General features: G+C 38.6%; 1 protein-coding gene across 5 annotated transcripts in view; it reads left to right on the top strand.

The window, feature by feature from the left end:
• Positions 1–23913, top strand: part of DAAM2 (dishevelled associated activator of morphogenesis 2) — a 201415-nt gene that overhangs the window by 112219 nt on the left and 65283 nt on the right. For all 5 annotated transcript variants that reach the window (XM_030269211.4, XM_072927612.1, XM_030269212.4 and 2 more), the window contains 2 exons: positions 12818–12892; positions 19145–19239. In XM_030269211.4, the coding sequence (XP_030125071.4) occupies positions 12818–12892; positions 19145–19239 (170 nt within the window). The remainder of the gene's footprint in view (positions 1–12817; positions 12893–19144; positions 19240–23913) is intronic.

Below are 23913 nucleotides of genomic sequence, written 5' to 3'. Positions count from 1 at the left end.
ATGACTAATAAATGAGGGTCTCTCATGGCCACAGGGCAAAGGTCAGCAAAGCCACACTGGATATGAAGATTTATACTTTATCTGAAGTCTTTGGTACATCAGAAAATTGTTTCTCTTTCTACCAATGCTTTGGAAGTTTGTGGCTGAAGTTCAGCTTCAGTCAACTGAGGTGTGTAATGTAACTCAATATTCAAACCTTGATAATGATCTGAACAACCTGATCTAACTTTGACATCAGCTCTGGGTGGGTCCCTTCTTCTTAAGGCCCCTTCCATCCTAAATTGATTTGTCATTCTCTAAGCTGTTCATAAATCAAACTAGGAAAGCAGCTGTATGGCCCTATAAAGAAAGGAAACATCAATAATGCTTCATGCCACCTCCTATATAGTGTCCTGTATTATTGCTGTGAGGCCAGCTCCTTGAAACAGGCAGTAGCAGATGCTGTTTGGTTCCCTCCCAGTGCCTGGGATCCATGGCTTCTTTTTGTCTGGGAAGACTGATTGACTTCCTTAGCTTAGAAGGCTGCTGGTGAAACAGTCTGAAATGTAGAATCTCTCAAACTAATTCCCTGAAAATAGACTTGCTTTCAGTTTGCCTAGGGCTCGCTGGAAATCTCATAATGCTGGGAAGTCACAGTGGGAGAATGTTGCCCTTTGCAAACCACGGCATTCCTTCAGCTTGATGTTTGGAAAATGCCAGCAAATGTGGAGTTAACTTCCTTTTTTCCCACCAGCATCTGTTCCTTTTTCTGTTAGCAGAATGACTTCATGCTCAGATGTTTGGAATGATTTGTTAGCTTGATGCTGACATTGGGTCATTTCAGTATCTTTAGTCTAGGTATGGAAGACAGGCACAAGACTTCAAAAATTACTTTGCTATAAATGCAAGTAGGCTTAAGAAAATCAAATTCAGAAACTCTGGCCTATGACAAGTACAGGACTTAAAAGAAACCAATAGAATGCTGTAAGAGTGTCACTAATGCAGCAAAACCACATATTTCCTGATTAGTGGTGTACTTGGGCCTTTCCAGTGTGAAAAAGCTGTTTGATGGATGGTACCTGTTAATGTGTGTCATTGGCTGAAACACTAGTTCCCAAATTTGGGCAGCACTATTAAAAGGCTTTACTATAAAGTAAAGCCTAAAATTACATATATCTCCTTCTACATCATTTAATGTAGAGAATGTGTTCTCACTGGAAAAATAAAACTGGGGATTCATGTCAGACACCGTTTCATTCTATTATAGTTCCATACAATAAATTTAGAAGTTTTATCTCACAAAATTACCATATAAATTTGTTGATGTTGCCCGATTATTTTTTTAAGCAGGTCAGCATACTTGAGAAGAATCATTGCCTGTTTTTTATGGTTTCTCCTGGACCTCCTGTAATTGTTTGTTCACGTTTTTTACTTGTTATTTTTGCTTCTGTAGTCAAGACCTCAAAGTGTGTACTTGAAGAAAGACTATAGTAGGCTTAATGATGTTAGATACTCCTCCTAACTTTTTTCCTTGAAGTCATTCTTGTAACTGTTTAAAGTGTAAGTTTAGAGTCAAGAAGGCAAAATTCATGCACAATTCAGATGATGTACCATTAGTATGGCTTGGAATTGTGACACCTGGAAGACCACATTTTAGCGAACATAAGAGGAGATGAATTTTTCCAAGTTGTCTACTTTATTTGGTTTATGTTTTCCACGTTGCAATGCCAACAGTTGCAGACTCATTTATTTATCCTAGCATAAGAGGTTACCTTGGGTCAGGGTCTTGAAATTATATATTTATTTATGTATAATTGAAAAGTATTTTCTTCCCTGCCCCCCATGGGAACAGCATGGGATATTTTTAGCTCCTTCCTCCCTCTCCTCTCCCTCTCCAACAAAAAATGTTTAGTTGTTCCTTAATAAATGCCTTCTTACCTCCTTAATTCAGACTGCTGAAGACATAAATGTCATAAACTTGCCATAGTATTTGCTATAGATATTTTGAGTATGCAGAATTTTTGTGTCCATCTTGCAGGTATGTGTTTTTCAGGTGAGCTAGTAGTGCTTCTGTCAAAGGTAAAACTCAACAGTAATCAAAAATCAGGCCCAAAATAGTCCTGAATTAGAAAATTGTCATCATCATGCCTAATGCTGTGGTTTGCATTTAGTTTGTCTTCTGTGGGAGTTTTGGGAGGACTCAGTGGAAGCAGATTTGACCCTAGCATGAAAAAAAAAGGAAAAGGACTGAAAAAACATTTATCCAGCTGTCATCCTACTAACATGGTGTAATTTGATGTACTTAAGAACAAAAATAATGGCAAGCAGTCCAGTTCTGCTGCATGGGAAGTACATGTAATTGCTGATACCACTGGATTTTGTTCTGTCCTTGTCTGTCCTCTTACACAAGTTCTGATTCTTCACAATCCAAGTATGAGCCCGTCCTGCTGATGGCATGTAATAATAATGATAACAACATATACTCTGTACAATGCCATTCTCACCATTCAGATTAGTCTTTGGTGGATATGCAAGAGCAAAGAATGTATAAATAGCAAACATTTTTCTGTGGTGTTTGAGAAGCAAATTTGGTAGAGATCACTGAATTTCACTGAGTGTTCATAAGCCTTAAAAAAGCTAGTGAATACTGGGCAGGAAGAGTTGCTGAATTCCTATTTTTTTAGTGAAAAGTTTAGAAATGGGCAGAGTAAAGAGTTACTGTGGGAATATAGTGACAGCCATGAAGAGAAAGAAAGGAATTAATTACCTTCTACTTTCTGGAGAGTTGTTTAGTTTTCATCGCAGTCAGATGTGACAGTTTCATATATGCATCTTAATTGAGGTGAAAGTCACGCTGTCTTCTGTGATAATTCAGTCATCTGTTGAAAGGTACTTGGTACCCCAAACACTTTGCAGATGTACTGAGAGAAATGAAGGCTGGGAGAAACAGTTTTACCTGAGTTTATGGAAAGGGCAGAAATAAAGCAACTGAGTGATACATCAGATACTGGGCTAGCAGCTTAAGAGCTGTGGGCTTCACACTGGTTTATTTTCTTTGTTCTGTCCAACAACTCCTAACGTTTTTTTTTTTTTTTATCAGTAGTGAAAGGTTAAATGATAGAGAAAAAGGAAAAATACATTGGCTGCCCTGGCCATCTTACTGTCATCATTCTTAAAAAAGGGCCCAGAGCAAAAGCGAACTAAAGCAATCAGTGTTGCTGGAAAAACAGACAGTGGACATGTTGTGAACAGTGAAGATAAACCTTTCAGAACTTGGTATTAAAAAATTCTCTTGTGTGCTTCCAGGAAGAACTTGTCCTAAATGGCTCTGCTGGCTCTAGGTAGGTGTGTCCTTGGTAGTACTGTGTGCCCCTGAGCAGGGTAAGTGACATTTCATTCCCATGAGCAACATGCAGGGTGTTTGCCATGAATCGTAGGTGACTTCATTTTATTTACGAAAGATTTTAAGTCATTACTTGTTGGAGATAAACAGTAGGACAAAAAGATAAACTTGGAGGCTCAGTTACACAGTCTGAGCCTTTCTGTGGCTTTTCACATTGCCTCAAGAATGCCAGGAGGAGGAGGAGGAAAGGAAGTGAAGAAGGAGACAGTCCAACTGACAACATTCTAATGTGGTAGGAATACATTTTAAAATAGTGCTGTTGGAAAGGAGAAAAGGTAAGCTGGTTGGGTAAGGAAAAAGTCCCTTTCTGTATCCATGGAATGTTGACCGTAAGCTGACCGGGGTAATGGAACTGTACACACAGTACCTGTATAAACACAGGGTAAACAGTAAAAGGGACAATGCAGAGGTTGGTTGTTAACAAAACAATAGAATATGTCCTGCTACTGCTGCTGAGGCCTTACTGGGATAGTGACAAATTGTTGGCCTCACCTGCCACAGATTACACACAGTACTGCAGTGTGGGAATCCAGGGCATCCCTCTGGCTGCCCTGGAAGGTCTGGGACCCTGGCAGGGGGTCAGGAACCCCCCTGGACAGAGCCCCAGAGACACTGTCTGTGATCTCTGTCCATGGAAAAGAGTTTTCAATCTTACAGGATGAATTACAAGCTCTGAGTGTTTGATATAAGTAATAATTAAGTGTGGCACGAGTGCAAAAGTAAAATTTTAAGATTCTAGATTAAGGGTTCAAAGGAGACAAGATATAGGAAATTGGGTGTGTCTTGTCCTTTTTCTCCTTCTTCATGCCCTCCATGTTTCACTGCAGTGTTGGCATTTTTCTATTAGTTTAAGCTAAGAACACACTGTTCAACATAGATAATAGATATTAGCACATTATTGTAAATCCAGCACAGGTAGTTTCTGGTATTTAATGTTTGTAACATCCCACTGAGGGCAGAGCCCCACACGCTGCCCTGCAAAACAAACCTACGGCAGAGCAGCAGAACATGTTAGAGATAAACAGAATAAACAACCTTAAAAACCAGCACAAACAAATTATAACTTATTTAGCAACAGAACAAAAAGACAAGGACTTTTTACAATCTCAGAATTATCAATACCACTGATTCCAACACTGCAGAATGTGACCTCGAGCTTGCTGCAGGTTTGTGGGAACAGAGCTGTGCTTCAGGAGTGCAGCCTGGGTCCACAGGCACACCTGCTGAGCAAAGCATGTCCATGAGAAATGTTTTGTCTTCTTCTGAAACACTCTCTGGGTAGGATGATCGTGACTCAATCATGACTGGTAGGATCCTCCCTAGTGGACATTTTCCTTCACATCCCAAAGGAGTAGGTGGGCTGAGGACAGTTAGGCTCCTGAGTATGTGTTCATTGAAAGTAATAGTACTTTTACTTCAGTAATACTATTATTATTTCAGGTAATAGTACAGAAGGATCATTTTGCAGCAACAGTCAGGAGAACTTACTCAACAAGAGAATGACTTCCATGGCAGAGGCTAAACATTCAGCAGTGGAACAATGGTTAATATTACACTTCAGTATTATGTTTCAATAATTACACTGCAATTTAGCAAAAAAGCTTTGTCCTGAGGGGAGAAATCACTGAAGAATTCAGTGTGGCTTCAGCTATACAATTAAGTAGTTCTGTAAATGTAGGGCAAGTTATCTTCCTGGTCACTTCACACACTATACCCCTAAAATAATACCTGATGATGTTGGAATTCCTGCCCTACAGCAGGGCTGAATATGTTTGAAGAAGGACAAGCAGGCTTTTATGATCTATAAGTGATAAGAAGAGGCTGCTGCAGTCAGTGCTGGCAGCAAGTTTACATCTATATGTATTGAGGAGAATGATAAAACACCAAAATAAGAGAAAAGAGAAGATGGGTTCTTAAAACTGGACATATAGTATAAAATCCTGCTAAAATATAAAGTTCCTTAAAAAGAACTCTGTCCATCAATAATCTGTTGTTAGTCTTATGCCAGCTATCCTTATTGTAAACTTAATCTTGGTTTAAACACTACAGTTTACATTAAAATCAGTGGTTGAGAATTCTGGGGCTTCAAACAACACTAATTCTTATCTTCAGCTCAAAGCAATGCACTGACCACATTTCTGCCTGCCAGTTATGCCACTCTAGTGAGAATTGCTACTCTATTTTCTGTGAAAGACTCTCCCTGTGTGTATGTGGAATGGATGTCCTCTGTTTTCTGGAGGACAAGAAATGACAGTATGGCCTTCATCACCCTTAGACTGATATCAATAATTGATTTGTAGTGGCTTTGAGTTTTAGAGGAAGCTGGAAATGACACATCATGTGTCATATATAAGGTACAACTTCTGGATAATTCTGTATCTTTGAGTGCTCAGGAAACAAAAATAAAAAAAGTGAGAGATGCCATAATTAGTTCCAAAAAAAATATATATTTAACTTGACTGGAAAGTTTTTAGCCCTGGTAGAGTCAACCATCTTTAAAAAATGACTGATAATCCATTTTAATTTCTAAAGGCTGGTGATTTCTGCAGCACTAAAGCTTCTCTCAATATTAGGAAATTCTTTCTAGGCAGGAATCCTCATTGTTCATAGATGTATCCCTTTTTCACTTTTATGCTTTATTTTTTGACAGTGAGTTCGACAATTAGACAGTATTAGGTATTTTGTAATATAAATAATCAGAAGCCTTTGATTCTTCCTTTGAAAGAATTGTTAGTAAGGAGCATCAGAAGTCATAATTAGGTTTGTCAAATAATGGGCAACGGGGCACAGCTCAGGCTAAATGAAGCAAAAAAAGAAAAAAACCCACCCTGTGATCCATTAAGGAAAATACCCCTGTACCATAATGCAGTGAACTGTAAGTATGTATGGATATACCTGACCTTTGTGAGAGGCAATCAGAGCTCCTCAGTTGCATGCTCCAACTGGTCATTAATGAATATTCTCTTTTAATAAGTTACGCAGTAAACTGCTTTTGTGGCAGAAGGATTATTATCTGCACATCAATAGCTTAATTCCAGAGAGCCAAGTAATGTTTGCTTTTCTCAATCTGGGTAAATTGTGCTTAAAAGGATTGGATATAGCTTCCTTCCCAAAACTCTGAGACTATTTGTCTAAATGCTAGTCATAAAGTTTGAGAAATGGAGCAGTGACCACATCTGTCTAGTGAATGGCTCAGTCCTATGATCTGTGCTGTTTCAAAATTAGCATCTCTTGGGACATGGTTGGCTTTTTGGAGGCATGAACTGTCTGAAAAGCTTAGATACATTTTAGCTCCACTTCTGAAATAGCATTTTGTCCCACAGCAGATCAAACACATTTTGTGTCTTTTAACGAAAGCGCTTTTTATTTGTGATACTTTGGCTGCTCTGAACTGTGACAGAGCAAATAGATTGGACAGTGTGTTAATAAACAAGTAAATGTTTCTTTGAAAGCTGAACTTCTTAAAGTGAAGGAAAGTCACGTCAGACATGAAAAAAGGGAGAAGGGTGATTTGAATGAGAGTGCAGTACAGCTTATGTAGACTGATTCTTGGCTGTACTTCAGAGTTCCTGTGTAACTGGGTACTGTGTAATGGTCTGCATCCCATTTTTGTTGTTTCTGCTAATCTCACTGATAGAGACACTGAAAAACCCAATACATTAATTTATTGAGGGACCTTTGTCAGTGTGCAGTGCAAAGTGATGCAAGACTGATTCAGTGTTGTGATGAGCTGAGTCTTTATGTCTCTGAAGGGAAAAGAGTTGCACTTATGGAAATGAAGAAGCAGCAATAGCCATCTTCCACCCTTCAAACAAAACCCAACCTTTTTTTTTAGTGGCCAGAATCTTCATGTGCAAAGTAAGGGTCACACCCTTCACTTTGAAACAGAACATGGACACGAGTCTGAGTCCCACACATCTCAGATGAACATTTTAGCAGCTAAACTGTTACTATGAAGAGTGTGAGAGGGCTTCAACAAGAAACTGAGAATCTTTATGCAACAAAGCTTTCATCTTAATTGATGTAAATCATGTTAAAATTTCAGTCAACTGTCACTAAAAAAAATCCAAACACCCCGCCAAAAATACCCAGTTATTTGTAGTCAGGGTTCCAATTCCCATTGCTTTTCAATGCAAAATTTGAAAAAAAGTATCTACAGGGCTATGATAAATAATACATTTCAGTTTTTGCTAGTTTTTCTACGCTTCTTGTAATGATTTGAACACCATGATTTATATTTCCTGAGCTGTATGTGATGGCGCTGACCTTTCAGACCAGGTAAAAGAACTCATCTTTCAGCTCTGTGGTGTACTTGAAAGATGTGTGAAGGCTGTTGAGAGGAGGAGCCACACTAACTTTAATGTGGCTTTTGCAAGGAAATGCACTTCTTTGTGACCCAAGTATCAGCTTGAGCATGCAGTGTCTGGACATGATGCAGTGAACAAGCTTGGACAGGAATTTATATCACAGTAGCCTCATTTTATATTCTTCATCTCTGTTTGCACATTGTTTTTATTGATGCAGAGAGGAGCTCAGTGAACAGTGTCATGGCTTCCTGGCCAAGAAAGGCTTTATACCCACATTTTCTAGCATCAGATGTGTGGCTTATTCCCATACTGTTCTCTAAACATTGCAAAAGAGTAAGGTCAGCTGTCTGCCCTACTGAAGAGAGAGGATTGAGAAGGAAGTCATGTTGCTAATGAATAGATGGCACCCCAAGAGTACCCATGCTTGTCCTGTGACATCTGTAACAGAGGATGCATTTCTTGATGCATCTGTTCAAGGAGGAAGTTTTATGTTGTAGTTTGCCTGTTAGAAGGACTTCATGAGTCCTCAGCAATTTATTGCAGGGGTGGGTGTTTGTGTGTGTGCAGGTAGTGGCAAGGTCCACATGATGGTTGGGCACCCAGGGATGGCAAGCACCTGCTGATCCCGGGGAGTTAATATTTGTTGACATTGCGTAAAAATAACCTGGTATAAATGATGGTAGAAATAAAGGAGTACTGGGTTTAGTGTCAGAGTGTGCCAGTGTGTTTGTCACTCTGACAATGAGTTTTAATTGTCGTGTCAGAATATATACCTCTCTGTCTCCTTCTGTAGGAAAGAAGCCTTCTAAAGCTGCAAGTTTTGTGGATGTATTTAGTAATGCTTTGACATGCTCAGACTTTCAGGACATGCTCTGGAGAGCTGCTCAGTATTTTTGGAGCTGGATTGGTGCAGAGTGAAATAGCAATGTGTCACTGGAAACTGAAACCCAGTGCTTGCCCTAAAATTCGATGCAGGCAGTTTTGCAACAAAGGCAGTGGTCTGTAATGCTTGCTTGAGTGTGTTGTGGCAGTCTTTGTGTTGCAAATGCTTGTCCCACTGACATGGCATCCTATAGCAGTCTCTGGCCTCTAGAGAACAGCTTGCCCTATGGATCAGGTCTCCCAGGATTTGCAGAAAAGGCTTTCAGGATCAGCTGAGCTGTGCACACTTTGCTTTATTTTCTTTCAGTTTTGATTGGTTCAGATGGTCCAAATATTTGCAGAACTCCATTAAGTCCTAGTTGGGATGAAGTCATAAGTTCCACTTTCCACCAAGTCATGGAGCCTATCCAAATTAGTGTCAAAGCCTATATAATACCTTGGCTATATTGCAGGCTTGTATAGTATCAAGATCCTGTTTTCACAGCAGTTACATAGTTGTTACTTTAGTGAAGAATGATATGGCCCTTATAAAGTGCACAAGCTGACGCCTGTTTTTTAATGTAATATTTACACTATTCAAGGAGCTAAAAGAAGGCTTTGCTTTAATAGATTCCTTCAGCTAATGTTTTTCCTTATACAGATGGGTTATTGTTTCCAGCTTTTGATACCTATGCAGCTTTATATATTAAAGCTCAATTTTTTTTTTCTGTTGGTTGGTTTTTTTGCCTTTGTCAGTGCTCCTGGAGCAAGGGAAAGGTTTTGCCATTATCTTCAAGTTGCCTTGCAGTTTTCTCTGAATATATTTTAAAACAAAACAACTAAACAAAAAAGAAACCCATCACCTTGTTTTTGCACCCCAAACCACGGATTTAATTGCTTTTTATTTTCAACTCATCTTCGCCTTCTCAAGAGAAAGACTGGTGCAGCAATCTTTTAGCATGGACAGAACTCACATAATTTAGGCAGTTAAATGTTTGTTTTTTTCCCCAATTACTCTGATGTTACAGGTGTGAACATGGCTCTGTTAAAAATATCACTCAGGAGATTGCTGTAAATAAGTCTAATGACTTCATGGGGCTGCAAAAAAATGTACATGCTCAGGTATAAATAGCTTTTTGGGACTTCATATTGAAATAGAATCCCAGGTTTTATGTACATTATCATTTATTCTAGCAAAGTAACCCCACACTGACAACCATAAAGTTCTGGTGTGAGTGTGCCAGACCACTGAGATTGAATGGACTTTTTTGATTGATATGCTTCCAGAACAAAGCAACTTCAGAAAGTGAGGATTGCTTACTGGGGTATCTGTTGAAATTTTTTTAACCTCAGCAATGTACATCTTCTATCTGGGCTTTAATTCAGGAAAAAAATATTACACATTGTGTTCCACTGAAACAATTTTTTTCCCAGTTTTAATTCAAAAACTAAGACTTGCAGGCTAAGACTTCAGACTGGAGAATGGTCAAAAGCAGGATATACCAGGGACCTTGCCTCTTTGTCAAGCTAATCATATATACAGATATACTTTATGGTATGAGAATCTTCTTGTCGTTGGTTCTGATTATGAGATTTCTAGTGATTTGGGTTCAGGTAGTAAATTGTTCGAAATTCTGATTTTTTCTAGTGTATCTATCCTGATGGTTTTCAGTCTCCGCATTTAATGAAGACATCTAGAAATGTTAGTTGTAGCATTCAAGTATTTATACTTATTTTTCCCCGTAAAGATTCTTAAGGGCAAAAAGTTTTGTAGCGTATTTTGGAATATAATGGATGAGTTCAAGCATTCCTTAATTTGTATGGCTTGTTTTTTTATTTGGAATTCAGAATGGAGGTAGGAGAAATATAGAGAATACATGTATTGACAGTGTTCTTGTCATGTGTACTCTGCAAACTATTATAGTTGTCACTGGGACTTTTATAATTCTTTGCAGAGAAACATTTCAGAAGGTCACATGAGCACTCACTGCACTTCAGATGGGTGGCTCAGCCAGGTTCCCTGCAGAATGACCTTACTTCTTACCTCTAGATATACTTCCTATTTCTTTTCTTCTCTTTGAGGATGATAAGATTATCATATAAAAATAATGCTGTATTTATCTATTGTATGTTTCAATTTACTTTTCCATTGTCAAGGTCATATATTGATTTTTGCAAGGGAGGTTAAGGTCTGCCAAGTGTGAAACTTTTGTCAGTGTTGTGGCTGCCAGTGGCTGCCACTAGATATTATTCTGCACAGAAAAGGGCAGCAAAAGGCAGTCTACCAAAAACATGAGGTGTGGCCCTTCTAACTGGTTGTTGGTAGGGCGTGGCATGTTTCTGTAATGCTCTAGAATTAGATAATTTACATAGATATGGGTTTGTCTGATTCCTGCTTATTGTGGCCAGGAAAGGGAAGTAAAGAAAATCAGCAGAAGTTCTCAATTAATGTGAGAAACATCACTTTGTTACTAATTGCACCATCTATTATCATGAGGTGGTGCTTAGTGTGTGCCTAGCATTTGTCAATACAGTTGGTATCTCCTACCACTTTGCCAGCCTTTCATACTTTTGGTGCAGTGTATTTATCTGTATGATGCTTTGTTTAATTCTTCTGCTCTTCTTAGCTGTTCAGTTGGGTGCAAGGGATTAATAAAGACCTATGACCTGCACTATATGACCTGACACTGGCCTGATGTGTGTGCTCTGCTGTCCTTCTCTAAAAGAGGACAAAGCTGTTTTGTCAGTGTCATGAATGGAGATGCTCCTTTAGTTTACGTGTTGAAAATCCAGTGGAAGAAAGAGAGGGGAAGATCCAAACCTCAGTCATGGCTTTGTTTTTAATTCAAAATATGAAGATTTTTCAGTTGTGCAGAATTGTTGTCATGTGTTGGTATGTATATCTTGTCAGATAGCAAGGTGTTTACTGAATGTGGCTCAACAGGAGTCATGTAGAACTATTTCTCATCTCTAAGCCAAATAATAGTGGAATAGTTGAGGTACTCTGATAGATGTACACTTTTAATTTTATTATATATATCTTTCAGGGTAGTTTTTTTAGTGTGGTTAAGCTTTCATGCCCAGAAAGCATTGGCAAGATCCACACAGTCTTCATATGCCTTTGGTCATCCTTGGGATGAGTCAAGTGCTTCAATCTCCAACCATATTCTAGGAATGTTAGTATTAGTTATTTGTAGTTTATAATGGGAGATGAGGATCCTGGAAAGCAATCCTCATGTTACCAGTGACTTACACCTATGTAGAAATATATATATTAATTAGAAAGAAATCTAATTTCCTTTGAGCAGTCAAGGAACAAAACAAGAATTGGTTCCTGAGTCAGTGTAGGTCTTTTAGAAGGTTGATTGAGATTAGCCTACTGAAGATGATTTCGGGTGGATTACATTGGAGGTAAGGAGATAAGGATTAATACAGCTCCTACTGTAACTGAGGGGATGCTTTTGTACTCCTTTGGATGTTCTGAGATTTAGCTGGACTTTACATTATATGGTAGGATTAGGATAGGATAGAACGGAATATTTCAGTTGGAGGGACCGACAGCATTCACCTATTACAACTGCCTGACCATTTCAGGACTGATCAAATTAAAGCAAGTTGTTAAGGACATTGTCCAAGTGCTTCTTAAATAATCAGCAGTCTTGGGGCATCATTGTTCTAGTGTCTGAACAGCCTCTTGGTAAAGCAATGCTTCCTAATGTCCAGGCTGGAACATATTTTGGTTTATCACATCAAAAATACGCAGTCTTTATCTTCTTTTCAGGTTCCATTTTTCTTTTTTTTTTTTTCTCCATAGCAGATGCTAAACCCCTTTGTTGGTGAATTCCACCATCACCATAACAGTAGAGAGACCAAATAATTTATAAGATCTGTCAGTATAAAGATACAAAATATAAACCTGCAATCTGTAAATGGGCTATCCTTCTGCTTAGAAACCTAATATGTTTAAGGGACTGAGGTTTGCTGCTCAGATGCCAAAGATAACTGTATCTCCATCAAACTTTATTATTCTGCATTCAATAATCTGAGCTGAAAGGAATTCTTTTTATCTGACATACCACGGTGACAGTGCTAACTTTACACTTTCAGAAATGTTTGCAATAAATGCCACACATCCAAGTGCATTGTACAAGAATATGGGGGAGACAACACAATAAAGAGCAGAACAATGAAGAATTCCAGGTGGTTTTTGAGTGATTTTCATCGTGTAAAGTCATCTTGTGTAACCTTGCCTAACTTTCTGTTTCAGGAGCAAGAAGATCCTAATAAGCTTGCTACCAGCTGGCCAGACTACTACATTGACCGCATCAATTCCATGGCAGCAGTAAGTTACCTCTCCTGCTAAACAGGGAAATTTCCTACCACAGGGATGTGTCTCTTTAGGAAGAAATCCTCAAAGGGGAAGAATGTTAGCCCAAAGGCCTAACTGATTTAAAATAGGGCTTACAAAAGAAGAGTACGAGGATTAAGAAAGAGCCCTGCTCTAGCATTAAAAAGCACTAAACTAGAAAGCACTATAAAATTTCCATTTTTTATTTCTACAATATGGAGAACAGAAGGCAACCAAATTAGAGCCTGAAATGAAGATTGAAGACAATATTTGATGAATCAGCAAAAAGCAACTATTTAAAAACTAGGTGAAGTTTTATTTTGCTGTGTGGTTTCAAGTTGATTTGCAGCCAATCTACAATATAACACTTGGGTTCTTAGTTTAGTAGAAGAATTAAAGAAACAGTAGTTGTTTATATAAGATAATATCCAGTAATATAAGAGCACATAAATTAAAAAGCATAAGGCTATAACACCTTAGAAATAAGATACAAGCCAAGAAGATTATTGAGGAAAACCTTTTTTAATTGTCCTTGTTCAATAGCTGTATAGTTTGTCTCTTCCTCTGAAACATCCAGCGAAGCTGGTCACCAGTAGAATCAGAACGTCTACATATAGTGTTCACTGATCTCCTTTGATTTGGTAGATTTTACATTTTTAAATTTCATTCTTTTACTGAATTTGTAGTCAAATATTTCCTCCAATTACTCATGTGCAGTGTCTACTCAGCTTTAGTTGGTGGTTGTGCAAAAATGTTAGAGTTCTGTTCCTAGCATCTTAGGTAGTTTACCTTGCTTGTTTACTTATGCTTTTATATTAGAATTATAAAGGCTTCTCTGCACCTTTTGTGTTGTGGTTATGAGCTATAAAATAATTTCATAAAACTAATGTCTTAATAGATGCTAAATGTGGCAGTAATTATGTATTTCTCATGGTAAAATATGTCTTGCTGAGTAGAACAACCTAAGATTTAGAAGCTATAATAACTCACTTAAGAGGATAAAAAATAGCTGCTTTCTACTGAGAGTTGTGAATAAACAAAACTGCCACCTTCCTTCATGCCATATTTTCATGAGGCAGAGTAAGGGAATAGAAAGAATATGAACTTATTTTTAGAAAAGACATTGAGCTTTAGTGACTGCCATGACACTCTGCTTTGATTTCCTGACTGAACAAATTTACTCTACAAGGGCCATTAAGGGAAAAAAAAAAATTAGTATGAATCCTTGCAGTGTTACTGAGCCAAATACTTCTGGTAGGATTTGATCCAAAGCCTTTTGAATCTACTGAAGTTTTTCCATTGATTTCAGTGACTTTTGGGTTAGTCTTTAAATGATCTTGATGTAAACTTGGAGTGAATATGTATACACCACTGTTGTATATCTGGAACAGCTCCATGGAATGAGACTATATTTTGGCCTATGTTTCTAATTTTAAACGTGTTTTAAGAGCACCAATAAACACCAGCTCTGGTAATGTTGTTTGCATGCCTGAATGCCAATGCCTGAATGATTGATACCCTTTTATTTGGCTTCAAGACTCATGATTCACTCTTATGCTTGAGGTGTTGAGAAGATACACTGGGGCTAAAACTCCTGCTTCTAATTTACCATTAGGTTGCTTCATTTTTCAGCAGGTGAAACCAAGTTGACTTGATTTTGCTGAAATTGTATTAGTGGAAAACTGGACTAATCCAGCTAAGAATCAGCTCCAACACACTTTAAAAGACATGTTCTGTTCATTATTATTTAGACCTCTGAGATTTCTAACTTTCAAACAGTTATTTCTGGGTCCCATATAATTTCAGTTCTAAATTTAGTGGTTGGTTTTTTGAATTTTTTTTTTAAACTCCATCCAAGTGGAGCTGGCTTTGAAGCTGTGAAAGAAAAACATGTTTCATGCTGCTTCCTGACACTATTTCAGTCTGTGTCTCTCAAGCTCTATCAGGTATTGCAATATTTTAATTAGAAATATTGCAAGAAGTATTGGAGTTGAAGTGATAGTAATAATCACAGAAGTGTTAGTTGAAAATGCCTTAAATTCTGATTTTAATGAAATTTTATCTTTGCATCTCCTGTGGATTTGTAGCATAAGAATCTTTTCATGTTTGTCTTTCACATCCTTTATGTTCCTTTGTTTAATTATGAAGTCCTTTCTTAATATATATTAGCTTGGCAAATATGTTCTTCCTACTCACTGATTGAGTGGAAATGGCACCTTTTTTGTGCTGATATCATCAGGTATCTTTCTGTGGATTTCAGCAGGCCAGGGCTCCTGTGCTCAGGGATCACTTTCTCAGAAGCCCTGTTGTATCTGCCCTTCACAGATTATGTTTGAGAGCAATGTGGTGATTCCTGACATGTTTGACATTCCCTGCTTGTAACCTTAGACCACTATGTTAGGAAGCACTTTAGGTCACAGATTCCTGATCCAGTTAAAAAAACCTTGCATTTTATGCACGGTTCTCTTCCCACAATTGTTTTTGTTGCTATGACTTCTCAGATTTTTACGTATTTTAAACGAAATTCTCACAAGAGCAAATGTCTAAAACTGTATATCTTTACTAGTGTGCATTTCACAGCATGCGGAGGCACTGTCCCAGACTCCAGGTAGCCTGACTGGAAGGAAATAGAACATTGGTACACTGTCTTTAGGACCAGTCATTAAGACAAAGGGACAGCTGCTAATCATGTTTAATTTAGAAAGCAAAGCCTCCAACTTTGTCTAGTCCCCTGATCTCTACATGCTATAAATGATACTGGGGATGGGGACAGTGTGCGTGCCCACAATAGAAGACTGTTTCCATTATCAATGTCATTGTCATCTGCTGATTCATCAAAACACAAATTTCTTTTTCTTAAAAATACAGCAGCTGCCCTGTTAATATAACATGTAAAGAAATGTCCCTATGCTCCTCCTGCCCTCCTTGCCCCATTATACTACTTGGCAGCTCAAATAAACACACTTGTACTTTCCTGAGGAGGAAAAATTCTGACAGCATTGTGTTGCTCTTATGATCTTGGCTGTGGCTGCATTTTCACAGAGAGACTTTCAGGTGAACAGTAGATGAAAATCCAGCTTTTCTGGATAGGTGGCTTGGTTGAGATTGTGAGATGGGTCAAGATTAATAAATAGAGCTGTAACCAGGCCCTTTTCCTTGACTCAGAAAACATTTGTTTAAGGCAGAGCAGCTTCACAGGAGGTTAAATATATATATATATATATTTCAGCAGAACTTAGCAGGTGGATGGTAACTTTTTCCTTTTAAAGTAACATCTATGTTACTTTAAACTTACTTACATAAAAGTTCAGGGTTTTTTTTTAAATTATGTCTATTCATAGTTTATTATTTATAATTTCTTCAAATAAATTTATTCTAATAATAATTTATTCTAGTACTTCAACCTTAGTGTAGTTAGAGATGTGGTGCACCTTGAATATCAACTGACTATAATAAGTCAGAACATCCAGGTTGCTTTTTCGCTCTTTATTCTTTTTGTTTCTTACCTTTTTCATTTCACATGTGTGAGGCTATTAAGTAAAATTAGGTCTGTTATACAGTGTATTGTTGATGCTGGTTTATTCCTTTCTTTATTTTTCTCTCTCTCTCTTTTCCCCACATGCTGTCATCATGGTCTTGTATTTTCCTTCTCAGTAGTTTAGGGTAATGATTAGCCACTAGGATAAGGTGTGGGAAAATTCTGAGCCTTAAAAAAAACTAAAATAATTCATTTTAAGTGGAGCCAAAATTTTAAAATAATTTATTATACTGCGTAAAGTTTTACATATAAAATTCCACATTGCTTTCACAAATTCTTCAATTTTTTTTAACTGGCAAATCAAGTAAATAGATGCTATACTTTTCAAGGTGATACACTTGATCTGGAAAACTTCAAATATACAGAATATGCTTATAAAAAGAGCCCTATATATATGCCATCTTTTAGGCATCAGAAAAGGACCTGGCACTATTTTGTTTCTCCTTCCTACTATTTTGGTTCACTGATGGCAACTATCTGACTCCTGAGTCCAGCAGACTTTAATCCTTGAATGCAGTTTGTACTTCAGGAAAGCAATTCATCAGTCAGCCATGTGAATGAAATCCAGCCTCAAATAATGGCAGTTTCCTCCCCTCTGTCTCCCAGGGACAGTTATGTTTTTTATAACTCTTGCTGAGAAAGCCATTTCACAATGCAAACCCAGTCTCTTTAGTGAGGGCATGAGGATTGGAATTCCTGGCCATTCACAAGAGTGAGAAATGAAGGGCTCTTGGCTGCCTGCAGCTTTAGAAAAGGGGTTTTCCATAATCACCCTCTGTTGTAAAGGCAGGATTATTTGTATTTGTTTCATTTGGAAAAGGGCCTTTTTCACTCTGAACGAAGTACTGTTGAGCACCTTCCTACCCTCCATTTGCTTTTCTCTCCCCCCCTCAATGGCTCAGAGGAGAAATTAAGCCATTGGAGGAATGGGAACTTTTCAAAGGAGCATTTATGGGCCAAAGGAAAGATGACCAGATGGGCTGTCACCCAAGAAAATACAAATCAAGCCCCAAATCACACCCGAGGACTTTGCCATCCGTAACGCCTGTTCAGGATTTCTGTTTATTTTTTCGAAGAGGGGAATCATATATGGCTTGGCTTAAAGAATTTCAATTTATGTTTCTGGCTGTCGGGGGATGCTGGCAAAAGATAAAACATCATCAGCTCATTTTCCATCAGTAGCGCTCTGTCATTCCATTAGGGCAGGAAATAGCTTGCTCTGTGACTGAGTGAATTTGACTTCAGCGTGGATCAGAGGGAGGACCCCTAGAGTTAAACACATCTCCCCGTGCCAGCTGTTCAGCATACGACAGCGACGGCCAAGTGGCCACCCTCGGGATCTGACGTGTGCTGGCATCTCATGATTTGCAAAATCGAGCAGTGGGAGCCCTTCCAAGGGAAGTGAGGTGTTGGGCTGGTGGTGAGGATGGAGAAGGTTAAAGGAGGTTCCGGTGACAGAAAGGTTTTCTTTGGTGCTTGCTAAACATTAAAATAAAGATTGAAATGTTTTGCTGTGTGAGCCATAATTGTAGCTACTCGGATTCCACCACAGAGAGGTACAATATCAGATCCCTGATAGATGATACTCGTTTAATTGGGTTATTCATTTGAGAAGGGGTTCAGAGCTGCTTTCCAGATACCACTGAGTGATATCCACAAAAAGTCCTGCCAAAAAGAGAGTCATTTATCCTCTCATTTTACAGTTTGAGCAACTAAGAAGACATAGCTATAGGCTAAGAATTTCCAGCATTAAGTCTTGACTTTTTCAAAAGACACACATGGGACTTGTGAGCCTGAGTGATATATGCAAAGGGCACTGCAGAGTCTTGCTTCACATGACAAGGTTGCAATGGTGCTGAGTGTAGATCTGGAACCCTAATTTTCTGATATACCACTTTTTTAAGGGCTTTATCTGACTTTGAGAACCGTAATTTTTTATGTGTGTTCTACTCATTGTCTCTCACCTTAATTTACAGTCTCCCACAGCAACTTCAGTTCCAGTTGAGTGCAAGCTGTAGTACTTGTAAGCTGCATACAGGGTGAAAATCTAGGCTTCATGTGTTTCAGTTTACTTGTTTAAAAAAAGGGACAGGTATTTTATGATGCTCCAGCTTTTTGCAGTAAATGTTCCTAATTAGCAAGGGCAAAGTGTATAGGGAACACCAGCATCTTAAAAGGTGATATACTTTGCATGGGGAGGAAAAGTCAAACTTCTATATACAGAAAATGTAATTCAGGGTACTTGCAGGCTTTCTAGTCACTTGAAGAAGATTTTATGCTTTGAAACCTGATGTAAGTCTGGTTTGGCTTTTTTTTTTCCCCTCCACCCCAAATCCCTCCAGTCATGTCACTCCAATAAAAGATATTGCCTCTCCCTACAAACTTTGCCTCACACATCCATAGATCACCACAGATTGCTGTTCCAAATTAGGTACAGTTTTCTGTGGGCATACTGGCAACTGTGATTTTTGGGGGGTAATCTGAGAACCCTAGTTTATCCAGTGTGGCAAAGTGATATGCTGCTGCCAGTCCACATGAGCAGCCTCATCTGGATTCAGTTTTGTAGCTGAGGCACTGCTTTCCTAGTTAGAGGTCAGCAGGCACCTCTGCATGTGTTGATGGGATGGTTGTTTTTCATAATTCCTGACCTGTGTCTTAGCTTCCACGCTGCTCAGGCTTTCCTAATTGCCACCTTCTTTTGTGAACAGATGCAGACTCTGTATGCTTTCGATGAAGAAGAAACAGAAATGAAAAATAAAATAGTGGAAGACTTGAAGACAGCTCTGCGGACTCAGCCCATGAGGTAATGTTGTTTGCCTTTCATCGCAGTTCACTGCCTCCCAACAGTCAGATGTGACACCACCAAGAGTGGCAAGGACAGAAACCTCATTGTCTCACCTCACACAAGCCTCTCTGAGATTTCAGACAATCCTCAGAGAGCCCTACAGTCCCTGGTCTGAGCCTGCCTAGTTGGAAGGCTAATTAATTTTACACTAATGCTGAAGCATGTAGTTTCAGGAAAATAAAAGATAAAGTCTACTGTGAAAAATATGTGGCAGATATTTGCAAACACAGGTAATGACTATGAAGATCAGATTTTAGTCTTTACAGCCCCCTGCATGTCCCATGTAATTTGATTCACTTTGGGCAAAGTCTCAGCTTCTACTCTGAACTTTGAATTAAAGCTTCCCCTTATCTTTAGTAATGTGAACTGTTTAGTATAAAGCAGCTAATCCATCTGGCATCACCTGGTTTGGCATTCTTCCCATTCTATGTTGTAACTTGGGCATAGAAAAATGTAAAGAGACTTTATTGTGTACAGTCTTTGAAGGTAAGGTCATCTTTCTTTTTCTGAGAGCAAAACTCTGAACAGCAGCAAACTAACTAGCATAGAAACCTTTTCATTTTAACATTTAGAAGGGCAGTGGGGAGAAACAGTAGTTTATATGATTTGGGGAAACAGTCAATCAAAAAGATTCTGATTTTTATATTGGCCAAATACTTTTGTACCCACGCCATGCTGAAATCGTAGTTTCAGAGAGCTTCAGAAGTGCCTTACCAAATACAGTTCTTTTTGGGGGAGGGGATCTTAACCAAACAAATGAAATAAATAAAAACAATCCAGAAAATAATCTCAAAGAATTTTCATTGCAGTTACTTTGACTTGAAGATATTTTTGGGAATTCTTGCAGAACTAAGTGCTGATTGTGCTTCTCCCTTTCATAATCTTTAAAGAATTTGACTGCATGCAGCTTCTCTGGTTCTTACTTCCTGTTTATTTCCTGTTTTGATGGGCTTTAAGAGAGCACAAAATCACATTCTGGTGCTTCTTAAGCGTGAAGATTTATGAGCCTTTGATAATTTTACATGTGGTTAGAATAAGTGCTTTTAACATGGAAGCAGAGAACTTGTAGCCTATCCTGAGGCCTAAGTCAAGAGTGACTGTTTGATGCTGTCTATCACTGTCCTAAAGCAGAGAAAACAGTAAAATGCAGCTGGACTCTATGTTAAAATGGAAACTAAGGCAACTATAAAGCTTCCAGCTCTCTCCAGGCTTTTAAACCAAAGTCCTGTGCTTTTGAGACTTGATATAGCAAAACTATTACATTGATGTGGAACTGGTTTGATGCTTGCTCAGTGACAGCTTTTATTGAATGTAGCCACAACATCAAAGCCTCTTTGCTTTGTCCTGAGACACTTTGGTGGCCACTATTTGTTGTTGTTTTGCTGTGTTCTTTTGTATAGACAGCCCAAACTCCTTGTTGAGGACAAAGCAATAGAGAAGAAGAAAGAGCAGAGAGCATTTGAGAAACTTCTTTTGCTCAAAGCCTTGCAAGATTTTTCTTCTCCAACCTATATTGCATCTGCTGGAACCCCTTGACAACAGCCTGTTGCTTCATCTGTTTGTAATAACCCTGACAAGCACAAGCGTCACTACAAGCATCTATGGGTTGCCCTTTAAAGTCTTCTAAATCACTGGCGATGGTTGTGGGGCTTAAAAAAAAAAAAAAAACAGTTAAGGCAAGCCAAATTTTGAGTTAAGTCCTGTGTCTCGACTAATTTCCAGCGACTCAATTCGTTAGCTGCCAAATGGGCTGCATGCCAGTGCCTGATCAACAAGCCAATTTCTTCTTGATGGAAAGGTTGCAGTAGAGAGGCCCTTAGCTCCATCAAATCCCTCTCCTAAGCAGTATGATACCTCACCCTTCAAAATACTAGTCTTTCTAGTTTAATTTGGATATAATTTTTTTTTCTACTTCTGTTCATCAGGCCTCTGAAGAAAATAGAGGCCTAAATTCACACAGGGTGAACCATCTGGAATCCTTTTATGATAGCAGGTTACACAGGGGCTCTGACAGCTTACCAATAGGCTCCTCTGCTTCAATTCTCTGATCCAGAGGAATCAAAAGGAGAAAAATACATGCATTTGGCTCTCTGTTTTATTTTACTGTAAACTCTGTCTCTTCTACTAGTAATACAGAGTAATTACTAATCTCTGTCTCTATTCCAACCAACCAGTTGTAACAGTAAAAAGTAAAGCAGACCTATCCAAACTCAAGTTCTATCCCATTTTCTGCAAAGAGGATAGGGAATATCCCTGTGGTCTCCTTTGACCAAGTCCACCTTGTTTAGTATCTAGGAGCGGCCCTAAAATAAAAAAGCCAGGTTATGTCCTAGCACAAGGGAATGATCCCAGCCACAGAGAACAGAAATACTACATCTGCATCTTGTAAAGAAACACATTTTCTCTCAGGTTTATAAAAACTCAGAACAATAAACAATTGTGATGACAAACTGTTAGACAGAAGCAGTGGGAGAAGAGCTTCTCATTTGGTATTTTAGTGCCCCAAAATGGAGGTTCAGAAGTGCAGGAAAAGCAAAAACTTAAAAGGGACTGGGAAAAAAATAGCTTTTTGGAGCCCTTGAAAAATATCTCCTTTAGTCTGAGTCATCACTCATTCCTTTTACTGTCTGCATTTCTCCTTTTGTTTTATTCAGATTTACCTCCTGTGATTTTTTTGTTTGATTTAACAATGTTGCATCCGGGTGCATACTGAAGAGGATAATTTATGCAACCAGAAAGCAAAATCCATGATGGTGAATTTTTCAGCAGTTCAGTAGTTATCAGGATTATGTGTGCCCCCTGGTTCAAAAACTAATGCTGCAGGGAAGTGTAGCCTTGCCTGTTAACAGGGTGGGAGCATCCTGCTCTCTGCACTCCCTCAGCATATGATCTGTCTGTCTTTCCTGAGCTGGATCAAGTCTTACAGGGAAGCTGTACCCCCAAAACTTGGAATCCATCAGTGGGTCAGTTCTTCTTTGGCCACCACACCTGTATTTGGATGAAAGGTTTATTATTAGAGCTAGCTAACTCATTCTGATCAGCACTCTCTAAAACTTGAAAGGCAAAGAGGTGCCCTGCCTTTTAAAGTGTGCTAAACTGGTCAAGTGAGAGTCTGAGGTGAGGTTAGGCTTTAATTTGCTTGTTTAGCACCTATTAAAACACACTCTGCTTTATTTACATTTCAGTATTAGAATGTGTTAGCCAGAATGCATTGGCATATATGTTTAACTTTACACCTCCCAGTCTAGAACAGGACCTTTGCAGCACAGAGGCTGTGTAGGACAGGAGTTAGTTACACATGTACTGGGTACAAGAAGGTTCTTGACTTGTATAAGGTAACTTTACTTTTGCACATAAACACAGACACCTGCATAGAGGCAGAGAGATGCACAAACACCAACAGTGTGAGAATTGTGGCTCTCAAGCTGTCAGCTAAACTCCCACTTCTCTTTCTACCTTCTAGAGACATTTACTCACACACCTCCCCACACCAAGTAAATCCTCATACTGAGAGTATCTGTTGGGCCAGGAACTGCTTTTGCCATTTCTTTACCTCTCCCAGCATTGTTTCTGGCTTTTCTGTAGAATGAGGAACTAAGTGTTTAGAAAAAGGAAGATGAAAATCATAATTTGATTGCTGCTTCTGATTGCAGTTGAAATAGAAGGGTGTCTTCTTGCTATTGAGTAACACAGCTCACTGTTTGCTCTCTGGGCTAGGAATAGCACAGGAAAGTCCCAACATTGTTTTAAATGATGTCATTAATCAAGTTTTTTGACACACACCACTTTCCAGCGCATGCTTTCTTTTTGCAATGACCTCATCCTAACAGTCCTAGAAAAATTGCACTTCCAGAGAATTTAGTGAGAGTTTGTACTTAATTGGGACAATATGACTTTTGTGCATTTACCATTTTTTTTTCACATGGTCATCAAAGCATGTGAAACTACATGAAAATTGTAATTCCTTGCTTGTCTTGTCATAAGATTGTGTGTTCTATCCCAAAGTGCATTTAGGGGATTTTGCTCTGCTGCTCTTTAGGATATTTCCATTAGTATTGCTCTGCAACTTCAGAATCATGTTCATCTTAAGTTGTCCCTCATCCCTGAAAGTTAAAAAACTAGGAAAAAAAAATATATATCTTTTCCCCCAACCCCCAAAAGACAGAGGGAATAGATGAAGTATAGAATGGAACTCTGAAGGTAAGGAGGAGAATTTAAAGCAGCCCCTCCATAGTAGACAACAGTAACTCCACTCTTCATAGGCCCAGGGCATTGATCAGAATTATTTGCATTGTTATTTAGTAACATTCTGAGTTTGTGGTTTGGTTTTTTTTTCAAAATAAATCCTTTGCAGCAACTCTTATAGCTATGAATGCACTTGTTTCAATCTTTTTTGTCAAGCTAGCAGCTAAACGTATTGCAGAAACTCAACTAAATCTGAATCTTTCTGTAATCAGTTTGAATAACAAACTGCTTTGGTTGACTTCCTGGTGCACAGTGTCGATGCTGCTCTTGGACCTGGAGAGAGAGGGTATTTTGCTATGTTTTGTTAGGGTAGACAAAATGCTGCATCCAGAGAATGTGCAAGCAGACATGGCAAACTTGGCAGATTGTCTTAGCAGGGTTCAGTTA

This window comes from Taeniopygia guttata, chromosome 3 (assembly GCF_048771995.1).
Source record: "Taeniopygia guttata chromosome 3, bTaeGut7.mat, whole genome shotgun sequence".
In the NCBI taxonomy this organism is placed as follows: Eukaryota; Metazoa; Chordata; class Aves; order Passeriformes; family Estrildidae; genus Taeniopygia; species Taeniopygia guttata.
The sequence above is the reverse complement of the archived record's forward strand: the minus strand, read 5'-3'. Positions and strand labels throughout refer to the sequence as shown.